The sequence below is a fragment of the Cannabis sativa genome, chromosome 6 (assembly GCF_029168945.1).
Source record: "Cannabis sativa cultivar Pink pepper isolate KNU-18-1 chromosome 6, ASM2916894v1, whole genome shotgun sequence".
Taxonomy (NCBI): domain Eukaryota; kingdom Viridiplantae; phylum Streptophyta; class Magnoliopsida; order Rosales; family Cannabaceae; genus Cannabis; species Cannabis sativa.
The window spans coordinates 5,741,939-5,767,528 of record NC_083606.1 but is presented as its reverse complement, the minus strand read 5'-3'; the positions used below and the strand labels follow the sequence as shown (position 1 = coordinate 5,767,528).

The 25,590-nt window shown below is 31.0% G+C and overlaps 2 protein-coding genes and 1 pseudogene across 3 annotated transcripts; all 3 read left to right on the top strand.

The window, feature by feature from the left end:
- Positions 1 to 620: 620 nt before the first annotated feature.
- Positions 621 to 3,902, top strand: LOC115695941 ((R)-mandelonitrile lyase 1). Its single transcript, XM_061116943.1, has 4 exons — positions 621 to 772; positions 869 to 1,534; positions 2,139 to 2,988; positions 3,715 to 3,902. Exons 1-4 carry the CDS (start codon positions 682 to 684, stop codon positions 3,752 to 3,754), a joined length of 1,647 nt encoding a protein of 548 aa, XP_060972926.1. The 5' UTR covers positions 621 to 681; the 3' UTR covers positions 3,755 to 3,902.
- Positions 3,903 to 13,489: 9,587 nt separating this feature from the next.
- On the top strand, positions 13,490 to 16,007 carry LOC133038730 ((R)-mandelonitrile lyase 1-like; annotated as a pseudogene).
- A 5,247-nt stretch (positions 16,008 to 21,254) lies between these two features.
- Positions 21,255 to 24,569, top strand: LOC115695926 ((R)-mandelonitrile lyase 1). 2 transcript variants are annotated; one of them, XM_030623021.2, is made up of 4 exons: positions 21,255 to 21,422; positions 21,567 to 22,238; positions 22,915 to 23,773; positions 24,330 to 24,569. In XM_030623021.2, the coding sequence occupies exons 1-4, from the start codon at positions 21,326 to 21,328 to the stop codon at positions 24,373 to 24,375; spliced, it is 1,674 nt and encodes a 557-aa protein (XP_030478881.2). In that variant the 5' UTR covers positions 21,255 to 21,325; the 3' UTR covers positions 24,376 to 24,569. The 2 variants fall into 2 exon arrangements, with proteins under 2 accessions (XP_030478881.2, XP_030478882.2); XM_030623022.2 differs by having other exon boundaries at positions 21,256 to 21,422; positions 22,918 to 23,773.
- Positions 24,570 to 25,590: the final 1,021 nt, after the last annotated feature.

Genomic DNA, 25,590 nt, shown 5'->3' with positions numbered 1-25,590 from the left:
AATAGTGTGTATTTATTATTATAAAATTAATTAACAGATGTTAACTCTCCGTTAAAACTAACAGAATAAAATAAAATGGCTCCGTTAAACCAAGAGTTGCCGTTACATAAGCACTTTTAATATATAAAGATATAAATCATATCATATTATTGTATATAAAAATGGAGCTCTTTAAATTATAATTCATTTTAATATTATGTCTACCTAAAGTGATAGGGTATTTATCCAAATTATTTTTTAACATTATTTATATTATTTTAATTATTATTAAATAATTAGATACCCTATGCATACTTTTTGAGTTGTAGATATTTTGTGAGAAAAATTACTTTAAGAAAATAATTGTACAAGATATTAAAAAATATATATTTTTACTTATAATAATTCACTACAATATATTAGTTTGGACATAATAGTAATTAATAAAAAAATAAAGACATTTTTGTAATTTACTCTGAGGAGCTCAAAACAACAGTAAACGACAGAGATCTAGATGTTGACAATAAACTAATAATTGACATATAATAATGAGATAATTATTTAATATTTTCCTGTATACTTTTCCTTCTTTAATTCCTAGTCGTCTATTTCAAAAACCCTATAAATTGATACTAAGATTTAAGCAAAATTCATTATTTTTTGTGGCTTCAAAAGTTCAAATACATATAAACATATTAAAAAATGGCACTGCCTTCTCTTTCCCTTCTCACTTTCTTACTATTTCTAACTTGTTTTGATCATGCAATACTGTTAGTTTCCGGGGCTGATTATGGTAAGTTTTCTTTATAATTAAAGTTATAATTACAAACTATTTATATGTTGTTAGTTTTGTAATATAATTTAATTCTAATTAATTAATTTTAAACAGATTTTAGTTACATGAAATCGGTTTACAACGCAACTGATATGCCCTTAGAGGAAGAATATGATTACATTGTGGTTGGAGGTGGCACCGCGGGATGTCCTTTGGCCGCAACTCTATCAGAAAAGTACTCAGTCCTTGTCCTCGAAAGAGGAAACGTCCCTAAAGCTCACCCCAACACGTTGGTTGCGTCGGGGTTTCTAACTAATCTCATCGAAGCGGATGATGATGGCGATACCCCGGCGCAAAGGTTCACTTCAGAAGGAGTGGAGAACGTAAGAGGTAGGGTTTTGGGAGGGACAAGTATGATAAACGCCGCTTTCTTTTCTGAAGCTGACAATGATTTTATGGTTAAGTCTGGAGTGAAATGGGACAATGATGAGGTTGAGAAGGCCTATGAATGGGTGAGAGAGAGTATTGTGTCGTTTTCGAATATGTCAACTTGGCAATTTGCTGTTAAAGAGGCTTTGTTGGAAGCTGGTGTTGGTCCTGATAATGGAGTTACTACAAAACATAAGGTTGGAACTAAACAATCTGGTTCTACTTTTGATAATATGGGGAGAAGACATGGAGCTGTTGAGTTGCTTAATAAGGGAGATCTTCAAAACATGAAAATTGCTATTCATGCTTATGTCAACAAAGTCATCTTCTCAACAAAATCATCCTCATCAAGTATGTTTTAATTTCATTTCTTTTATTTAGTTATCAAGTTTTGAATTTTGAAGTAATTGGGTATTATAGTTTAATCACTCTAAAAAGTTTGTTTCAACCAGTGAAAAGATTTCTTAATTAATTCCTAATCAAGCCTAATAATATATAAAATGGATACGTACATATATATTTTGTCATTATCATACATATATATATATATATCCATTTACACAACATGATATAATAAACAATTTCGATACGTCAAAATTGTGTATATATTGACCATCAAATAATATAATAATTCCATTTGAAAGTAAAATTTAGACTTTTTGGTCTACTTTATCTTTATATATAATATATTATAAATGAGCATATACTTTAAGATTCCCATCGTTAACAGTACACCAATATAGACCACATCACGAAACCACCTGAGGCTAGCTCAAGTGGCCATAGGTAGGTGTGTGAGTGTTGGAGGTCCTGAGTTCGAGTCCCAAGTAAAACATGTTGTAATATATAAACGTTTAAATAATAATAAAAAAAAAAAAAAAAACACATCACGAAGTTGACATATAAATATAATATTTATAATGCTCATTAATATTATGTATGTTTAAATAAACAGATCCAAGTGCTATTGGAGTTATCTACACCGATTCAAAAGGCAAATCTCACAAAGCATTAATACGTAACAAAGGAGAAGTAATACTAAGTGCAGGTGCACTTGGAAGTCCTCAACTTTTGCTACTAAGTGGAATTGGTCCAAAATCATACCTCTCATCACAACATATTCCCATAATTCATTCCCAATCAAATGTTGGACAATTCATGGCTGATAATCCACGTAACAACATTAATCTCATAATCCCATTCCCATTAGAAGGTTCAGCAGTACAAGTTGTAGGAATCACTAATGATTATTTCATAGAAACTGTGTCATATAGCTTACCATTTGCTCCAACTACATTACCTTTTAGCTTTTACACCAATCCATTAACTCAACCACAATTTAGTCTAGCAACCATAGCTGCAAAAATCGTGGGACCTTTATCAACCGGTTCACTTACCTTGGCTTCCACCAAAGATGTTAAAATCACCCCACATGTTCGATTCAACTACTTCTCTAACCCGATTGATCTTGCTCGTTGCGTTAGCGCGATGAGAAAACTCGGTGAGATGCTGGAAACAAAATCATTAGATCGATTTAAGTACAAGGATTTGAATGGGGCTAGGGAGTTCATGTTCTTGGGTCCTACTTTGCCAAGTAATTACCAGTCAAATAATTCGGGTATGGAAGATTATTGTCGAAGCTCAGTTACGACTATTTGGCATTATCATGGGGGATGCCAAGTTGGGAAGGTTGTGGATGGTGATTTTAAAGTTATTGGAACTAATTCACTTCGAGTTGTTGATGGATCAACTTTTGTTATTTCTCCTGGGACCAATCCTCAAGCCACCTTAATGATGATTGGCCGGTATGTCAATATTAATTATTATTATTATTATGAAAATACGTATATTTTTACAATTCAATTGGCAACCTTTGACCACCCTATATAAAATTAAGAATATACACATCACGTTTAATTTTAAAGAAATATGTAGTTAGATTCTAAGTTACTTATCAAAAGTATCATATCATTTGTACAGGTATATAGATATTTAAAAAATTATTTTTGGATCTTTATTTAAAAATATATATAATATTTTTACAAATTAGTAAAAAAAAATTAAGTATCTTTAAAAGATCGGATAATTTTTTAAGATTCTTAGATTAGGTGCGTCCTAAGGACAAGTCTATATTATAATTATTAGTATATTTTAAAACATATATAAGTTGAAAAATATTTTTTTTTTATTTATTAATCAAAAGTGGATATATTTTAAAGAATATAAAAATAAAAGTAAAAATTAAAACAAATAAAATAAAGTAGGTATATAATATAATTTTCTCGTATCTATTTATTTATTTTATATTATTTATGGCAGAAAAATATATAAGCATTTAATATACAAATAAAATACATAATACACCATATGTAAATAATATTATTCATACAATATGGTGTATTGTTTATGCAAATTATTAATGCTTATATACTATATTATATATAGTATTTTTAATTCATATCATGATGATTTAAAGTACTAATCCTTAAATTGTTTTTCTTCTTCATAATTTGTTTTTTTTTTTTTTTCAGTTATCTTGGGCTAAAGATGCTAAAGGAGAGGACCAACTAAACTAAGATTTCTATGAGATTTATTTTACACGTACAGTAAAAAAAAATAATATACAGAAAGTATATATATCATGATGATGTATAATATCAAATTACAATTTTTCTTTTTCTTTCAATAATATATTGTTGCTGGCGGCTGGCCTTCTTGTTATGTTTTGACTGCTTCAATCTCAATTATGTGTTATTAACAAGCCAAAGACATGTCAGATTTAATAAAAATATATATATATATATATATAATAATAATAATTTCCATTGAATGTATATTCAATTATTTAAGTAAGCTTTTTCCAAATTAATATTTTTTGAATAAAAGCAAAGACAGCTAATAGATGATGATGGTTTTGTTTTCATGTTGCTTTTCTTTATTATTATCTATAATATTGATCTTGTCAAACCGAGTATATGTATATTATTATCATGTTCTTCTTTATGTATAGCATCTTCAGATGGGTAAGGCCAATACATTTGCATTTGCTATTTTTCTAATTTTGCATATAGAATTATGGTATTTTTAAAAAAATAAAAATTAACTATTTTCTGTTAATCAGAGACCTAGTGAGTCATACACACACAATCCTGGCCCAGAGTAGGTCCCAAAAGTTTTAGGGATTTTTACACCTTCGTATCTTTTTTTGTCATTTTTTTACATTTTTATCTTTATTCGGTTATTTAAACATTTTTAAAAAAAATATTTTTCAATATTATATTTAAAAAGTTTGATAATTACACAAATACCTATGCATGCTTATGTCATAGGTTTTCTCCAATATTACACTCCATCTCTTCCACCTTCTTCTCTTTCATCTCCAATATTACATTCCATCTCTTCCACCTTCTTCTCTTTCATTCATTTTTTTTTAATTTTTCTTTTATTTTCTGTTAGTTTTTTTTTTTTTTTCCATAACCCACTATCATCCCATGTGAAGCCCTAACTCACGGATTTCAAACTCCCATCTATGCTACGATCCTAAAATGGGTTTGAAAGACATTGCAAAGAAGGGAATGGGTGATGCTGCAGAGCCATCTGGTTCTAAAAAAAGATTTTTCCAGCTAAGATTGAATCTTGTAAGGCAAAGAGAACCAAATCTTCGAGATTTGTCAAGGATGTAAGTTGGGTTGTTTTTTGATTTTTTTTTAGTTTTTTTCTTGTTGTTTTGTTTTTCGTTTGCTGTTTTGTGTTTCAATTTTTTTTCTCCATAACGTTTTAGGTTCTCTCCGATTTTGACTTCGAGGATGAAGTTTCTGATTTGGAAGTGAAGCCTAAAGTTAAACCCAAGAGTTGTTTACCTTGAATTTTTTTTTATTTTTTTAAGTTGAAATTTTTAATCAACCGTTATTTTTTATTTTATTTTTGTTCTCATTTTTGTTTTCTTAGTTTTTTTTTTTGGTTTTGTTACTGCTATTAAATAGTTTTTAGCATCATTTAACCAAACTACACTATTTTTCTTTTTGTCAGTTTGGGTTTTCTTATTAGTTGTTTTTAAGTTTTAAATGTATTTTTTTAGGGATTATTGTTGTTTTTGTTCTCATTTTTTGTACGAAGGTTTTAAGTTTTCATAACATTTTCTCTTTATTTTTAATTCGTTGTTTGATTGTTATTTTAGTGTTCTATTGGCCTTTTCTAAACAGTTGTTTTAATGTTTAGTTTTAATAGTTTTAGTGTTGTTTAATTTTATTTCACAGTGAACAATTTTTTTAGTAATTTCATGTTTTGCAGATTGTTGTTAATATGTTTTTTCCCAGTTGTTCATCTTTTAGAATTTTGTTTATGTCTGGGTGTTTTTAAAATGTTGTTTTGTGGTTGCTTTCTGGTTTTTTTTCTGAAAGCTTAGATGATGTTTGTTTTTTCATATTTTATTACCTTCAATTCTTTCTCTGATTCAATCATGGGTGAGTTTCAATGATTCCAGATCTCCTTCTATTTGATTCTTCATCTCTGAACGTGATTTGCTTTTTTGACTGAATGTTGTTTTTGAGTTTTTTTTGTACAACAATGGAGGTTGGATGATTTTTTTTCTTTCTGTTTTTGAATTTGGATTTTCGGGATTTAAATTGTTTTCCCTTGAGATCTACATTTTTTTTAGATCTGATTTTCCTGATTTTGGAAGGAAAATGGTTGAGAATGGGTTGGGGGATTCGTCCGCTGGGTCACGAAGAAGGAGGGTTCCATTTTCCTTGGCTGGTATTTTTGTAATTTAACAACTTTTAGTTTCTATTTTTGTTTATTTCCCTTTTTGGGGTCATAAATGTAAACTTGTTCTATTTTTAATTTATTATAGAAAAAATCCCAAAGTTTTATAAATATAGAGCAATTTTTGTTTTTTTTAATAAGTAAATTAGATAATAATTTATTACATGATTATACATCAGTCACATAGTTGAATCAACAAGATAGATAAACAGTGCTCTTTACAAAAATATGAAGAAAACTTTTAGTAAGTAAACCCACAAAGTGTCATAATTAACAAATAAAAGTTTAACTTTCTTTTATTCTCAATCAAATATAACTTTAGTATAAATTTTTAAAACATGACATAATGAGTTTATGAATTTTAATTGATTATCCAAATCAATTACTTGAGTTCTTCAAGATGATATATTATCTCAAGTATCAATTGTAAGGACTATATGGACCTATATAATCAAGCTTTCTAATAAGTTGATTAATTCCTTATTATTCCATTATAGACTCAAAATTATACTCTTAATTACACAGAACGCTCTATATATATCTCCAATATACACAATGAATTATCTATTGCTACAATCTAAATAATCGTTGATCCTCTATAGATGATCGACATAATCAGGACAAAATTAATATTTTATCATTTAATGTATTTTATCCTTTAAAAAATTAGCTACTTGTAAATGATATTTAAGTAAACTAATTTAATTACTGAAATGCGTGTTTCACCATTTAATCTCATTAAGCATAGCTTAAAGAAAATTATTGTTTTACTTTTAAATAGTCTTAGAAGTTATAGATGTCCATATATATGATTAATGCTCTTACTCAACTGAACTACTGAATTTCCAATATATAAGTATGAGCTTATTTGACGGGTATGCCAGTAACGAAGAAATCAAATAACGTTAATAATACAATTAGCTTAAAGTTTAATCATCTTAGGATTAAGATAAATTGATCTATGATCAATTAAGCGATATTGAATGGAAAAGATGCGAATGTAAGTTCATGATATCTTTTCTATTTTGGTTCAGACTGATGTAAAACCCATACATTTGATCCTTGTTTACTTTGCTAATACCTTAGAAAAGACATTCTACTTAGCCAACTGTACTGATAATCATATCAGTGTAAATCTAGTGTACTGATAAATCATGAGACTTAAATAGTTTGAAACATATAATAACAATTATTTTTTACTATAGTGACAACACTATAATTATGAATAACCATATGCTGACTGAGATTTTTGGAAACCAATAAACTACAATAAGTTTAAAGAAATATAATATAAATAAAGAATGAGGTAAGAGTTTTTATGTGGTTCAAAGATTAACGACCTCTAGTCGGCAAGTCAATATTATTATAATAAGACTAGAAAAGTCTTTTGGATTTACATAAGTGTTTTGCTGATTGTTTGAACCCTATAATTTGCTGGAGTACTCCAAGAATGAGATTCTAACCCTTTGCATGAATGAGTTTCCTTATATTTATAGTGGTAGGGTTCTAATATGTAAACCTTGTCCAATAATAGGGTAAATACATATAATAAATTAACTTCGGGCTTATTTGATGAAGCCCAACCCATGAAGTATTGATCTTCTACTGACGTGGATGCCATATAATGTTGATAGTTATCAAACCATGTTCTACTTTTGTGAATAATAAAGATACATAAATGCTTGATTGATAATTACTTTGTTATTTCTATCTTTAGAAGATATGATTCTCTGACATGATCTTGAGAATTAAGTCCTGATATTGTGGGATTTAATAATTATTGAATGCAATACATAACTGAATATCAAGATGTATATTAACTACTCCTCCAAAATCTCTTCATGGGGCTATTTAGATGCACATAGTTTTGTAGGTCTACCTCCCTTGGACGATTCATTTATTCAACAACCAGAAGGCTTGACTTTACTAATGGATCCAGTCCATTATCTTGATTAGGCCCGTGATTGGGCCTGGAACAACTAGGCTAAAACTATCTTGGAATTACACGTGTCCTCGATCCGAAAACATGGATAACATTTACCCCTGAAGCCTTCAGAACTCAAGGGGTTTCAGAGGCTTGCGTTCAACCTTCCAGATGGCATGAGGCTCGTCGAATACAAGGTTTATAGCTGCATGGAGATCTTCCTAATCATGGTTCAAAGCGTTATTATGACCTTGCATGAGCCCAAGGGCTACTCGGAGATCTTGGATTTCAATATTAGAGACTTGAACTCTTTTTATTCACAAGGACAGAAGGGTAGGAAGGCAATTTGTGCAGCCTCTCCACACCACATTTTTCACTTTGGGTAGTACTTTTAACGCCCACATAGCCTTCCAAAATGCAGTTGAGTCTGAAGTACCCTCTTGCTCGAAGCTTGATTGGGTTAGCTTATATGCACTTTATACCGAGTATAGGGCTAAAGTTTCATTAATCCTTACATAGTGATCATTCCCCTGAAATAACTGAGGAGGAATGGATTCAAGTAAAAGTCGATCTCTATCTTCAAACAAGTCTGCCAGCAACTCATAATCCCAGCTTTGACCATCAATAGCCAATAAGTTAGCAACCTTAGCAATGTGAAGGACAGGTGACATAGGGATTATCATTATCAGTTAACCAGGTCTCACCCAACACATTGATATTTCTTCCATTTCCGATTCTCCAACGCACCCCTTTTCGTACCAAATCTTGAGCTTCCAACACACTTCGCCAAACAAAGCTTGGGTTATTACCCAACTGAGCAGTGAGGTAGTTACCATTAGCAAAGTATCTAGCTCAGAAAATTTTAAACACCAAAGAGTATGTCCGAGTAAGCAAACGCCAACCTTGCTTCCCCAGAAGAGCAAGATTAAACTGCCTAAGATTACGAAACCCCATGCCGCCAAACTTTTGTGATGTGTCATCTTTTCCCGAGAAAGCCAATGGATCCCCGATTCTTTTCCTCTCGATGTTTTCCACCAAAATTTGGCCATATGTTGCTCCCTATCATGGCTTATATATCAAGTGGTAATAAAAACAAACACACTCTTCGCGTAACTGGGGAGAGCTTGTGTAACAATTTTGATTAGTATTTCCTTCCTTTCCTTGGAGAGATACTTGGAATCCCAACTTTGAACCTTTTTACGTACCCTGTCCTTCAAATAACCAAGAATCGATGTCTTATTTCTTCCCATTGTACTCGGAAGGCCTAAATACTTACTGTTATCATTTGCAAACGTTCATTTGGAGCAAACCACACAGTTGTTGTCTTGTCAACTCATTTGTGTTGGTACTAAAAAAGATAGATGATTTCCCCAAGTTCACTTTTTGCCCCGATGCAGCTTCAAACTTCCTAAGTAACTCCTGAACACAAGCATCTTTCTCCAATGTAGCCTTGCAATATAAATAGCTATCATCCGCAAAAAGCATATGAGAAACCCGAGGAGCCCCATTCGCCACTTTGCAACCATGAATTCTACCCATGCTTTCATATTTTTTAATTAAAGGCGATAACCCCTCAGCGCACAAAATGAAAATATAAGGCGACAATGGATCCCCTTGGCGTATACCTCTCCTAGGCACCACAGGGCCCATTTCTCTACCAGCATGAACAATCATATACCTTGCTCAAGTGACACACTTTAGAATCAGCCGAACCCAATAAGCATTAAAACCCATCTCCATAAGGATAGCTTGTAAGTAGTCCCATTCCATGCGATCGTACACTTTACTCATATTGAGTTTAAGTGCCATATATCCCTCCTACCCATGTCTTTTCCTTTTAAGGTAATGGAGCACCTCAAAGGAAATCATTATATTATCTATAATAAGTATCCCAGGTATAAAGGCGCTTTGATATTCCGACACTACTTTATCCATCCATGCATGGCTTCATTCTATTTGCAATAACCTTCATGATTAATTTGTATAAAACATTACACAAAGAAATGGGGCGAAGGTCAAACATGTTTTCAGGGTGTTTTTTCTTAGGGATTAGAACCACATTAGCTTCATTACAACCCTCCTCAAAATCACCATCTTGCATAAACTTTTGAACTGCCAGAAGAACATCAGAGCCAACCGTGGACCAAATTTTTTGGAAGAAAGCCGGTGTCATGCCATCGGGACTAGGACTCTTGTCAGGATGCATTTGAAATACTGCACATTTAACCTCTTCTTCTGTGACTGGTTGTCTAAGGCTGCAATTCATTTCTTCTGAGACACTATGTGGGACACAATCAATAATTTCCTAGAAATTACTCCTAGAAGCAGCAAAAATAGAAGTAAAAATAACTTACTACCAAATATGGCAAACCCGATTCCCAATCCAACCATCTTCTTTGTTCATCTTTCAGCTTCTGAATATTGTTTGTTTTTCCTCCTTGTACTTGCAGCCGCATGGAAATAACGGTTGTTTTGATCCCCTTCTTTAAGCCAGAATTGCTTCGAACGCTGCTTCCAAAAAATTTCTCGTTGCTCCAATACCTCAAACAAATGCTTCTTTGTCTCCTTATACCTCTGTACTGAAGCTTCATCTCTTTTGTTTTTCAAGAGATTCAGCTCCTTTTTGCAATTCTTGATTCTCCCTTTAAAGTCACCAGTTATTGATTTACCCCAAACTACAAGCTTCTCAGCACAATTATGGATTTTACTAGAAAAACTCAGCCCCGAAGACGAAATCCAACTGTCACTAACAATGGTTTGACAGAAAGGCTCTTTTAGCCATGCATTTTTAAATTTAAACTTCCGGTTACACACATCAACCAGCTGTCCAACAGGCTCCAAGAAAATAGGAGAGTGATCTGATGATGAATGTGCAAGATTAAATAATTTTGCAAGAGGAAATTTTAATGCCCAGGAAGAACTAAAAATGCTCGATCAAGACGGACCTCTATCCAATTTGCTTCACCCCGATTCCGCTCCCACGTGAAAGGATGCCCAATCAAATCTACATCCACCAAGTCACAATCAGCCAACACCAGCTAAAAACCCTCTAACAGCTGCCTCGGGTAGGGAAGACCACCCCTCTTGTCTGCTTGGTTGACGACGTTGCTGAGGTCGCCCACGATACACCACGACAAAGTAGAACTAGTGCTAAGGGTCCGAATAAGGTTCCAAGTACTTTGTCGTTGATCTCTTCTTGGTTCCCCATATAAACCTGTTAGCCTCCATTTCTTTGTGGCTTCCGTTTCTACCACAATATCAATATGGTTGTTAGAAAAACCAATAATCCTTCCCCCTCCTTATCCTTCCACAATAAAGCTAGGCCCCCACTTCTACCATGGGCATCCACACAATAAACCCCTTCAAAGCCCAAAGAATAGCCCACCCACTCAACTCTATTCTTCAAACATTTTGTTTCACAGAGAAAGATAAAGTGGAGTCTCTTTTGAGAAATTATCTCTTTAAGGAATTGAACCGTCCATGGGTTCCCAAGCCCACGATAATTCCAACTTAATACACTCATAATCTTTGGCGGGTCTGGCCACTAGAATCCGCCTCCATAAAGTTTTTTGTCATTGTTCCCATATCTTCATTCGGCCCAACATCTTCCACCATTGCTGTTTCAACATCACCAATGGAAGTGTCCATATTTTTCTTTGTTAAGGCCCATACCATTATTACCTTGCAAAGGCCCATTCATATTTTCAATAGACAATCTCCTCCTCTTCTGGTCCACCCATTCAATACCCTCATTAACTTCAAAGGGCCCAGAGTTTGAATTCCCTCCCAATATTAATTTTCCCCCTTTTACCCGATTGTCAACAGTTGACATTCTTTGGTCATTAATTGCCAAGATTTCCTCCTCATCGCCTATTATACTCTTCCCTAAATTACGGCCTCCCCTTATTCTCTCTTGATTAACCTCCATTTCCATACTTTCCATATGGGGATTTCATGGAGTCAAGCCCAGCTGAACCTCCACCGACCTTTCCACCTCAACTCTGACCATCATGTCTGAGCGGAGCCACTTCGATCCTATGGTGTGTTGTTTTTGTTTGGGAGCAGCCTTCATTTCAATGCCATAGTTTTTGGTTATGATGCCTTAGAATGTCCAAGGTTTTGCACAAAACCTTTCTGAATGCCTCGGGCCAGTACTGCACATACAAAGCAAAACGTTGTAAGATCTTTATATTTGAATGTTGCATAGCACATGGGGCCTCCCCTCATCTGGAGCTTCATTCTCCGTTAAAGCGTATCCACACGGAGTGAAACTCTAACCCTTAAATAATCCTTCCAAACACCATTAAAGTTCAACGGGTCCGATTCCACAAACTGTCCTATGTAGTTGCCAATGTCCTTTACTACGTTAGCCGATTTTAATTCAGAGATCATGCCATGAAGTTGCACCCAAAAATTCAACTTATTAAGGGACACAAGTCTTGGATTGTCTCCAGTTTTTAGCCTTTCAAAAATCAGAGGGACCTGATCGAACGTCCATGGACTGCCTTCAATTACTCTTTCTATATCCATCTCATGGTAGAATAGAAACAAAAATCTGTCTTGTCCCAAATCCTTAACAAACATACCACGAACAGGTCTCCACAAAGAAGCCATTTTATGTTGCATGGCTTGGAAATCAAAGGATCTATCTGTAAGAAATCTCCCCACTAGGCACCACCTATCATTAAAATCTTCTGCATCAACCGTCCCTTCCTCGTACATCAAAAACCCCTCATCATCCCCCCAATTCCATATCTGCATACTGCTCTTCTACTCCAATTCCTGCCATGACAAAACAAATACGATAACACTAGTCACAAAATAAAACCAACAAATATAAACTCAGACCATGTCGATATAGACAAGACTCATACTTTTACAACTTATAATTTTAATTTTATCAATTTTATTTATTAAAACTATATATCTTTATTCAAATGAGTCAAACAAATTGATATGTTTAATAAGTAATGTACATAAATATAGTCAACCCGCTAAACACAAGATCCAATTAAAGTTGAGATATAAACAATATCAAATAATTCTTAAGCCGCATCAAACGTACACAAACTTGACACGAATTACTGATTTCCACCTCTAAATCATTTAATAAATAGTTTATAGAATATTTTTTTTGATTTAAAGTTAGTTTGGTACGCTGTATTGTATAGTATTATATCGTATTATATTTCATGCAAATATTTTATTTAAAACTATAAGTACGTGGTATTGAATTTTATGAGCACTTATATATAATATTTTAGTATAAATTAAAGTTTTACATAATATTATATAAAAATATGATATATAATATAATTCAATATAATACGACCTAATATAACGTAATAAATGAGCCCTTAAATGTTTATATATTATAACCATACATAATTTGGAACTCAAACTCAGGACCTCCAATACACACTCTATATATGATCACTTGAGCTAGCTTGAAGTAGTGGTTTTGTCTACATAATACTTAGTTAGGTATGTACGTACGTAGCAATTGAGCAAACATTAATTTTTTGCGGCTAAAATTAATTAGCCTCACATTTAGCTACCTTATTTATTTATCTATTTGTTGAAAACTGTATATATAGTGGGTTTAAGAAAATACTATATATAGGTAAGATAATAGATAATAAGGAAAATATATATTTTGTAGCTTAATTCACTTTGAGAAATAAAAAATTAAAATGACCCCATCTCTTCTATCCCTTCTTATAACTCTGCTTATAATAATATTGTTAACATGTTTTCATGGAATATTGTTGAGTTACGCGGTTGATTACGGTATTTATATCTTAATTTCTATAATGATGTTCCAATTTATCTTTCGTATGTTTTTACATTTTTTTCTTCACCATCCTTATTAGTTTAATTAGTTTAAATCTCAATAAATTAAGTACTTTAATTTCAATTTATTATTTTAAGCAGACTTTAGTTACATGAAATCTGTTGTGAACGCAACCGATTTACCCTTAATACAAGAATATGACTACATCGTGATTGGAGGTGGCACAACCGGTTGCCCTATAGCGGCAACTTTGTCAGAAAATTACTCAGTTCTTGTCCTCGAAAGAGGAAACGTCCCTAAAGCTCACCCGAACACATTGGTGTCCTCGGGGTTCGTGAATCTTCTATCTGAAGAAGACACTGATGACAATACTAATACACCGGCGCAAAGGTTCACGTCGAAAGATGGTGTTGATAATGTAAGAGGTAGGGTTTTGGGGGGGTCGAGTATGATTAATGCTGGCTTCTTTTCAGAAGCTGAGCATGATTTTTTTGTGAAGTATTCTGGTGTGAAATGGGACATGAATGAGGTTGAAAAGGCTTACAAGTGGGTGGAAGATAGCATAGTGTCATACTCGAATCTATCGACTTGGCAATTTGCTGTGAAAGAAGCTTTGTTAGAAGCTGGAGTTGGTCCTGACAATGGTGTTACTACAAAACATAAGGTTGGAACTAAAATATCTGGTTCGATTTTCGATGATGAAGGACGAAGACATGGAGCTGTGGAGTTGCTTAATAATGGAAACCTAAAAAATTTGCAAATTGCAATTCTTGCCTACGTAACAAAAATTATCTTTTCTACTAATTCCTCAAGTATGTATACAAGCTATAGTTTCATTTCTTTTCATTTTTTTATAATTATTTTTTGGTATATGATCATGTCATGCCTATTATTTCAAATTAAGAATTTGGATAACGTTTAAATGAAATATACACTATAGCATATTATAATTAGCAGATACTTGAATATATTATTATATATAGCATATTTCTTTTCTACGCATATAAGCATTTTGATTTTGATACTCAATTTTTCTAGAGACCATAGCCACTTTTATTTTTAAAATCAAAACAGAAAAAATTGCTGGGAGCTCAAATAAATCATTTTTACCAAAATATTAGAAAATAAATTACAGCAGAAAAGAAATCAATATAATAGTAAATATATTTTCTTTAAAACAAATTATTAAATTAAATTTAGAATATTCAATCTAAAAGAAAGTTAACAAATTAGATTATACACATATATTTATTTAAAATTTTATTCAAAAATTAGATACCAATAATTATTATGTATTAACTTACATGTTTGCCCCCAAAAAAAGTCATATATGTATATACTAGCACATATTAATTATATATTATTATTGTATAAAATGTGTATAATTCAAGTGTGTTACACTTCTTATTCTATTATTTTATCTATATATATTCAAATATAATTAATAAGCTGACAAGTGGTATTATATATTTTTGTTTAAGTAGGTCACCCGAATGCTATTGGAGTCATACACACCGATACAAAAGGAAAATCCCACAAGGCATTAATACGTAATAAAGGAGAAGTAATATTAAGTGCAGGTCCACTTGGAAGTCCTCAACTTTTGCTACTAAGTGGAATTGGTCCAAAATCAAACCTCACATCACAACATATTCCCATAATCCTTTCACAACCAAATGTTGGACAATTCATGGCTGATAATCCTCGCAACAACCTTAATCTTGTAATCCCATTCCCATTACAAGCATCATATATACAAATTGTTGGCATAACTAAAGATTATTACATAGAGACCATGTCTTATAGCCTACCATTTTTTCCAACTACATTACCATTTAGCATTCCCCAACACATCAAATCCATTAGAATTAAGTTTAGGATCCATTGCTGAAAAAATTGTGGGACCTTTATCAACCGGTTCACTTTGGTTGGCTTCTACAACTGATGTCAAAGTCACACCACATGTTCAATTCAACTACTTTTCTAATCCAATTGACCTTACACGTTGTGTTAGTGCAATGAGAAAATTGGGTGACTTGCTAAAAACTAAGTCATTAGATCGGTTTAAGTACACAAATAATTTGAATGGTACTAGAGATTTTACATTTTTTGGGCCTCCTTTGCCTGATAATTACCAGACAGATAATTCTTCCATGGAAGAATATTGTCGAAGTTCGGTTACGTCGTTTTGGCATTATCATGGCGGATGTTTAGTGGGGAAGGTTGTGGATGGTGATTTTAAGGTTATTGGAATTGATTCACTTCGAGTTGTTGATGGTTCAACTTTTACCATATCTCCTGGGACTAACCCTCAAGCCACATTAATGATGATCGGTCGGTAAGTCAAATATATATATATTTTTAGTATCGTCATTGAGTAGATCAGTAGTCTCTAACACCTTTAGACATGTTTCCTTGCGATTAGCTAGCGATACTTCTTATTAAAAGTTATTACATTAAACTATATAAGACTCGATACTTAATTAAACCAATAGCCATAATTACGTACATAAGAGGGAACTATATATTAACTTACATATATTATTTCCCCCAAAAAAAGTCATATATGTATATACTAGCTAGCACATATTAATTACATATTATTGTATAAAATGTGTATAATTCAAGTGTGTTACACTTCTTATTCTATTATTTTATCTATATATATTCAAATATAATTAATAAGCTGACAAGTGGTATTATATATTTTTGTTTAAGTAGGTCACCCGAATGCTATTGGAGTCATATACACCGATTCAAAAGGAAAATCTCACAAGGCATTAATACGTAATAAAAATATGTATAAGTACAAATACATATATGCTTGAGCATATATTAAATTCCAATGTAAATTAAAAATCTTTTATATTTCTTGAATTCTAAGGTTGCTTTTAGGGCAATAATTTAGACACCTTATTTTCTTTAGCTGCAAGCTTATCACTTGGTATAGTATTTTTCATGCCAAAATTTTTGAATACTTTATTGATATATCTCTTTTGTTATAATTCAAGAATATTTCAAGAACATTCTCAACATATATTGAATTCCTAATACAAAATGAGTATATCATTAATGGCAAGTAATTGTTCACCAATATAATACCAGGATCATATTCTTACTCCCACTGAACCTGTGATATATACACAATCATCAAAAGCTTTTATCTCAAAAAACCAAATGAGAATACTTAATGAAAATTGTGTAATTATTCACGAGAAGCTTACTTGAGTATACACATGGATTTTCCTAATTTGCAAACCATATTCTTTGGATCTTTGGACACAAAGTTTTCTCGTTGCACACATAACTTTTGTCATCAATATCATTATTGATAAATGACACATTAGTAATCCATTTGATATAACTCAAGACCATAATGAGCAGTCAGTGTCATGTTTGTCTTGAAATAGTCTTTCAATTAAACCAAAGAAAGTCTATTCAAAATAATAAATATATGCTTTATAAGTAATTCCTTACATGCAAGACATAATGTGCATCTCTCCACATTGCAATTTGCATCCCTCTTGATTATAAATATTTATTTATAACCAATTAGTTTTACACCTTATAGCAATAGGAAAAATACCAAAACTTTATTGTCTCACATCAATTTGTACTCTTTATTTATGATATCAGTCCAGTTTCGAGAGTTGGAACCTTCATGGCATGATAAAAGTTGATTGGATCATCGTCTATCATTCCATTATTTCCTTATGTCCTTTCTCTCATGGATTTCTTTAATGACACTGACCTTTGAGGTTGTTGAGTTTGATTATCTGAAACATTTACCATATCTTGATTGAGAAGTTGTTTGATATTGTCTTATCAAGGTTCTGGATTCACTTATTGATCAATGAAAGTCATGAAAAACTAAACATTGTCAAAAGTGATAGTTGGAATTGAGTTTAACGTCAATTCCTTCTCGAGAACAATATCTATAATAATCTTATTTCTCTCCCAAACTCAACATCCTCAAAATTATTAAAGTTTCTCGTCTCAAAATTGAACCATAATGTGGGATCACAAAAATTGTAGCTTTTTTAATTACTAGAGTATACAGTAAAGTATAGTTCCTTACTATTTTGGAGTTCGTATTCCTTTTATGAGGCTTATAAGACCTCATCTTAATTGAACATCCACAAATAGAATATATCTATATGTTAGACTATGAGTCTAACCACAACCTTAGTTTATAAATAGTTTTAACTTATACTTTACTTGATACACAGTTCAGAATTTATGTTGCATTCTTAAGTGTTTCTCCCCAAAAAAACGAGTTTCATGACGAAGAATGAATTATCACACTTCTAGTCATGTCCTTAGATAAATGTTAATTACATCTCTCAAATACCCTTCATGTTAGATTCGCCTAACATTTTGTATTGGAAGATGAAATTACATTTCTTTAGTATTTGTGCAAAATAATCTTAGACGTGTTATTCACTTGATTCGTCATACCTCCCATGGTAGTGTTAGCCATCATAGTTAGTTTCAACGATTTTAATTTTCTTACCTAGTTGATTTGTCAACTATGGTTTAAAAAATTTAAAAGAAACGTCTAAAGATTAATGCCTTATGAACAAAACAAGTTTCATTAGTCTGAAGACAAGATACTATTATTGATCATTCCATGAAACCATGAGGAAAGATGTACCAAAATATAGCATAAATTCTTAGATAATGAAACTTTTATTTTGTCGCTTGATTTCTTTATGTTTGTTTGTTACCCCTTTATAAAATCTAAAATTTATTAAATCAAGGGATCAAGAATTCTATTAAAAATAAGTCCTTCTATTCTCCTTTTGGGAGATATAATCTTAATACTTATACCAAAGTATAATAGAATTCTCATGATTCAATTTATATTTTGTACCATAAGAGAAATTATAAGGTTTCTTTATATGAGGCAAATTTCAATAAATACATAAATTAAAGAGCTAGTAGAACCAATATTGGAAAAGACTTTTAAATTCTAAATGAACAAGAATGTCCTAACTTATTCAAAATAGAATTCAAAACCAAAACTCATCTAGGTGATGATACTGTATAAGTCTTTTCCAAATCCAAAAAATAACTAGTCTTTAACCATAGTTTGAATATCCTTATAGCCTCATATGTAGATGTTTCACTTTTGCCCCTAAAGATGAATCTTTCATCATCACTTGGCTTTTAGTTTCATAGATAACCTTCCATAGTATACTTACATAAGAAATTTCATAAAAAATTACTTATTAAGTATAGTTAGGTACAATAAATTAAATCATTTACAAAACAAACCATAGTGAGAAACTTATTTTCATTAGATATGTCTAATGACATACTTGGCACACTTTAACCTTATTTTAATTCCTTTTGTAAAAGTCATAGATAATTCCATATCTAAAATCTTTTGCACTTTCTTTAACAGTGTTCCATATGCAACATACTGAATTTTATCTTTGTCCTTATCCTTTCTTTAAACAAGGTAGCTAAAGAAGCATATTTGCATCTTTCCTTTACTTAAAAATTTATCTCATTGGCATGAGAATTAACTTTATGTTGGTAGATATAACTAAAACATGAGCAAAAAATAGAACAAAATAACCAAGGGTTCACAAAAGAATCAACATAACAAAATAAGTTCAAATAATGGCAAATCCCATCTCAAGATACCAAACACACCATTAATATCAAGTCTTTGGACAGTAATATTAACTGTAAGCGGTACTCTTGTTGTAGCAATCAAATATTGACAATAAATCCTGTCAAACAATTTGTCAATCTTTGGACTGTACATATTGTTCACATGGAAATCTTATAATTGTCACATATTTATCACCACAAGTATGTGAGTATAACCTTCCTTTGGGCCGATCAATACTTACATGAGAAACACACACACAAACATCTAACATTCCTCATGAGCAATCTACACAAGAGAGGTTGCTTTGGCGATATCATGTTTCAATCAACTCATTTAGAATGAGAGACAAACTTTAAAATTTTAGTATGCCAAATTTGAACAAAATTGATTCAAATGAGTTTTGACTTTATCTCAATATATAATAACACATCAATCCCAAATAAAAAATAATAAATACAATAAATATATACTAAATAAAATTTTACCAAATCCTTAATTTCCATATATATATATATTTAAATAATGAATACAATAAATACATACAAAATAATATCTTACCAAATCCTTAATTCCCATATATATATTTACATAATGAATACAATAAATATATACCACATAATATCTTACCAAATCCTTAATTCCCATATATATATTTACATAATGAATACAATAAATATATACCAAATAATATCTTACCAAATCCTTAATTCCCATATATGTATATCCAAAAGCTTAATCCCCTTAATGAAAAAAAAAAAAATACTACGAAATTGATATTAGGATAAAAGATATAACATGTATTTTGAATTTATTGGTAACTGTAGTAATAATTTGGAATGAGTATTGTTGCAATCTCGAGGGTGTGCTACTGTAATTCATAACTTATCTTAAACCATTGATTCAATGGCAATCAAACATCAAGTTATATTTATACGGTAGTCATAAAAAATCAATACATCAATACATCAGAGGAGAACGATATATTATGAAACCAAAATAAATAAATAAAATTTAAACCCAAAAAATAGCATTACTTAATCATCATGATATAAACATATATAAATTTATATCTCAAGCCAAAAAGTGGAAAGACCATAACCCTAATTTTTAAATTTCCCAAATTTCTTTAACATAAACCTTAAATTCTCAAAGAATCAATCAAAAGTGGCTCTGATACCACTTGTTAGTTTCTATATCACTCATAAAATATGCAACAATAAAATTCAATTCTATAGATAAACATATTACATATAATTATAAGTGTATAACTATAGATCTAAAGAATACCTTTGTTGATTCAAAGAGAAGAATTCAAATGGCGGAAGCGTACCTTAATTCATAGATAGTGATGATCTTAATCTATCTTGTAGAGATAATCTTTGTGGTGATTTTGGGTAATGATCTTCCAAGAAAACAAGACTTAGGTTTTCTAATTTTCTCTCTTGATGGGGGAAGATGAGAATAGAAATTTTCTCTTGTTTCTTGGGGACCACTACCAATTTATAACCTCATAGCTAGGTTATTAATTTTAAGTATTTCTAATTTAGCCCCTCAATAAATTAGAAATATCGCTTAGGGTATCTACACATTTAGCCCATGACACTTTAATACCTAATGACCCACAATTACTAAAATGATCACTTTATTTTGGGCCAAGCTTCAAATAGCAATACACTAATATACATATGAGCCCATATTAAGGATTTTAATCCAACATTATAACCATACATAATTTAGAACTCAAACTCATGACTTCAACACACACTCCCTTATGGCTACTTGAGCTAGCTTGAAGTAGTGGTTTTGTCTACAAAATACTTAGTTAGGTATGTAATTGAGCAAACATTAATTTTTTGCGGCTAAAATTAATTAGCCTCACATTTAGCTACCTTATTTATATATCTATATATGCTACTCATTTGTTGAAAACTGTATATATAGTGGGTTTAAAAAAATACTATATATAGGTAAGATGATAGATAATAAGGAAAATATATATTTTGTAGCTTAATTCACTTTGAGAAATAAAAAATTAAAATGACCCCATCTCTTCTATCCCTTCTTATAACTCTGCTTATAATAATATTGTTAACATGTTTTCATGGAATATTGTTGAGTTACGCGGTTGATTACGGTATTTATATCTTAATTTCTATAATGATGTTCCAATTTATCTTTCGTATGTTTTTACATTTTTTTCTTCATCATCCTTATTAGTTTAATTAGTTTAAATCTCAAGAAATTAAGTACTTTAATTTCAATTTATTATTTTAAGCAGACTTTAGTTACATGAAATCTGTTGTGAACGCAACCGATTTACCCTTAATAGAAGAATATGACTACATCGTGATTGGAGGTGGCACAACCGGTTGCCCTATAGCGGCAACTTTGTCAGAAAATTACTCAGTTCTTGTCCTCGAAAGAGGAAACGTCCCTAAAGCTCACCCGAACACATTGGTGTCCTCGGGGTTCGTGAATCTTCTATCTGAAGAAGACACTGATGACAATACTAATACACCGGCGCAGAGGTTCACCTCGAAAGATGGTGTTGATAATGTAAGAGGTAGGGTTTTGGGAGGGTCGAGTATGATTAATGCTGGCTTCTTTTCAGAAGCTGAGCATGATTTTTTTGTGAAGTATTCTGGTGTGAAATGGGACATGAATGAGGTTGAAAAGGCTTACAAGTGGGTGGAAGATAGCATAGTGTCATACTCGAATCTATCAACTTGGCAATTTGCCGTGAAAGAAGCTTTGTTAGAAGCTGGAGTTGGTCCTGACAATGGTGTTACTACAAAACATAAGGTTGGAACTAAAATATCTGGTTCGATTTTCGATGATGAAGGACGAAGACATGGAGCTGTGGAGTTGCTTAATAATGGAAACCTAAAAAATTTGCAAATTGCAATTCTTGCCTACGTAACAAAAATTATCTTTTCTACTAATTCCTCAAGTATGTATACAAGCTATAGTTTCATTTCTTTTCATTTTTTTATAATTATTTTTTGGTATATGATCATGTCATGCCTATTATTTCAAATTAAGAATTTGGATAACGTTTAAATGAAATATACACTATAGCATATTATAATTAGCAGATACTTGAATATATTATTATATATAGCATATTTCTTTTCTACGCATATAAGCATTTTGATTTTGATACTCAATTTTTCTAGAGACCATAGCCACTTTTATTTTTTAAATCAAAACAGAAAAAATTGCTGGGAGCTCAAATAAATCATTTTTTACCAAAATATTAGAAAATAAATTACAGCAGAAAAGAAATCAATATAATAGTAAATATATTTTCTTTAAAACAAATTATTAAATTAAATTTAGAATATTCAATCTAAAAGAAAGTTAACAAATTAGATTATACACATATATTTATTTAAAATTTTATTCAAAAATTAGATACCAATAATTATTATGTATTAACTTACATGTTTGCCCCCAAAAAAAGTCATATATGTATATACTAGCACATATTAATTACATATTATTATTGTATAAAATGTGTATAATTCAAGTGTGTTACACTTCTTATTCTATTATTTTATCTATATATATTCAAATATAATTAATAAGCTGACAAGTGGTATTATATATATATATTTTTGTTTAAGTAGGTCACCCGAATGCTATTGGAGTCATATACACCGATACAAAAGGAAAATCTCACAAGGCATTAATATGTAATAAAGGAGAAGTAATATTAAGTGCAGGTCCACTTGGAAGTCCTCAACTTTTGCTACTAAGTGGAATTGGTCCAAAATCAAACCTCACATCACAACATATTCCCATAATCCTTTCACAACCAAATGTTGGACAATTCATGGCTGATAATCCTCGCAACAACCTTAATCTTGTAATCCCATTCCCATTAGAAGCATCATATATACAAATTGTTGGCATAACTAAAGATTATTACATAGAGACCATGTCTTATAGCCTACCATTTTTTCCAACTACATTACCATTTAGCATTTACCCCAACACATCAAATCCATTAGAATTAAGTTTAGGATCCATTGCTGAAAAAATTGTGGGACCTTTATCAACCGGTTCACTTTGGTTGGCTTCTACAACTGATGTCAAAGTCACACCATATGTTCAATTCAACTATTTCTCTAATCCAATTGACCTTACACGTTGTGTTAGTGCAATGAGAAAATTGGGTGACTTACTAAAAACTAAGTCATTAGATCGGTTTAAGTACACAAATAATTTGAATGGTACTAGAGATTTTACATTTTTTGGGCCTCCTTTGCCTGATAATTACCAGACAGATAATTCTTCCATGGAAGAATATTGTCGAAGTTCAGTTACGTCGTTTTGGCATTATCACGGCGGATGTTTAGTGGGGAAGGTTGTGGATGGTGATTTTAAGGTTATTGGAATTGATTCACTTCGAGTTGTTGATGGTTCAACTTTTACCATATCTCCTGGGACTAACCCTCAAGCCACATTAATGATGATGGGTCGGTAAGTAAAATATATATTTTTTTAGTATCGTCATTGAGTATCAGTAGTCTCTAACACCTTTAGACATGTCTCTTTGCGATTAGCTAGCGATACTTCTTATTAAAAGTTATTACATTAAACTATATAAGACTCGATATTTAATTAAACCAATAGCCATAATTACACATAAGAGGGAGCTAGGCACCAATAGTACATTTTAGCATTTATCATTTTTTTTTTACCACATATTAAATATATAAGGACACGATTTTGTCCCGTGATGTACTTTCACGGAATGTATTCCGTGATGTACGACAGTCGTTAAATAGGGGAGTTATTTGATCTGAGAGCTGGGATTGATCTAGGAGTAATTAGAGTTAAAAAAAACGTACCCTGAGACCCATTATTACGTACCCTAGGACCCATCTAATGTATCAGGGAATACATTCCGTGAAAGTACATCACGGGACAAAATCGTGTCCCTAAATATAAATTTATAGCTTTTAATTTGTTATTAAATTAATTGTGGCTTAATAAGAGTAGTAGCTAATAAGGTTTTTTGGTTTTATTAATGCAGTTATCTTGGAGTGAAAATGTTAAGAGAAAGAACACAGCAAAACTAAAAATCTCTAATCATTTGGGTTAATTTGTGTATGTGAATGTAATTGGGTTAATTTGGTTGGGGTATGTAGACATCCGTTGGATGCTTATTTAAGTTATTAATAAATAATATATCGTTGTATGCTATTTCATTTATTATGTTAACAATTTTTATCAAATTATTAATTAGGTAGCTAATGGTGATTAATTTCTTTTAGTTTTCTTGTAAAGATGAGACTCCTATACTGTTTGGTTATATATATAGGCGATTGGGTAAACCTAGTTTCTACACCCAGCCAAACACATTTATTATAGTTTATGTTGATGGATTAGGCTGTTTAACAATTTACATATGAGTGCTTAATTAGTTAATTATCAAGTCAACGTGTATTATTTTAATTTTAAAAATTATGTATTTTTAATAAATTATATTAAACTATAAGTTAATTAATGATTAAAGTAGTTACATAAAACTAAATTAAAAAGTGTTCACATATGGTACTGATGACAATTATATATCTAGTTAAACAATTATGTCATTTTTTTAATTTGTCACGTGTACAATTTGACAGAAAGATTAATTTGCAACACTATAAATAGTTTAAGGATCACTTTATCAGATTGAAAAATTCAGAAAACACAAATAATACATAAATCATAATTTATTTAACAAGATAAAAATTCTAAATATGCTTAGTTAATTAGTCACATCAGGTGAAAAAAAAACTCATTTATATTCTCAAAGTGGAATATAAATGCAATATTTTCACCCATTGAGAAATTATGATTAGGATTACCAAGTGGTTATAATTTTTTTTTTTTTTTTTGAAAGTTAGAGCAATTATAAAATTTGGTTTTGAGTCTTCTTTTTTTTTGAATTGGAGTATATATTTCATCGAAGAATATTGAATTATTTTTTTGGTTACTTTAAATAATTGTTGAAATTTATAAAGAAATGATGATGAGATTTTAAACAATATAGTAGATCACACAATATAAATAATTTTATAGCACACATTTTCGTGGAATCAAGATCTCCGGTTAAAAAAAATAAAAAAAGTAGTGTCCCATATATAGTGTATCAAATCAATCTAATTCTAATACATCAATTAACTTAATTTATATTAAATATGCTAATTAATTTTGTTCACTGATCAGTTAAATATTTACCCTTTTAATAAATAAAAAAATTAATTAATTTTTTAAACTTAAATTGATTTAACACATATGACACATCA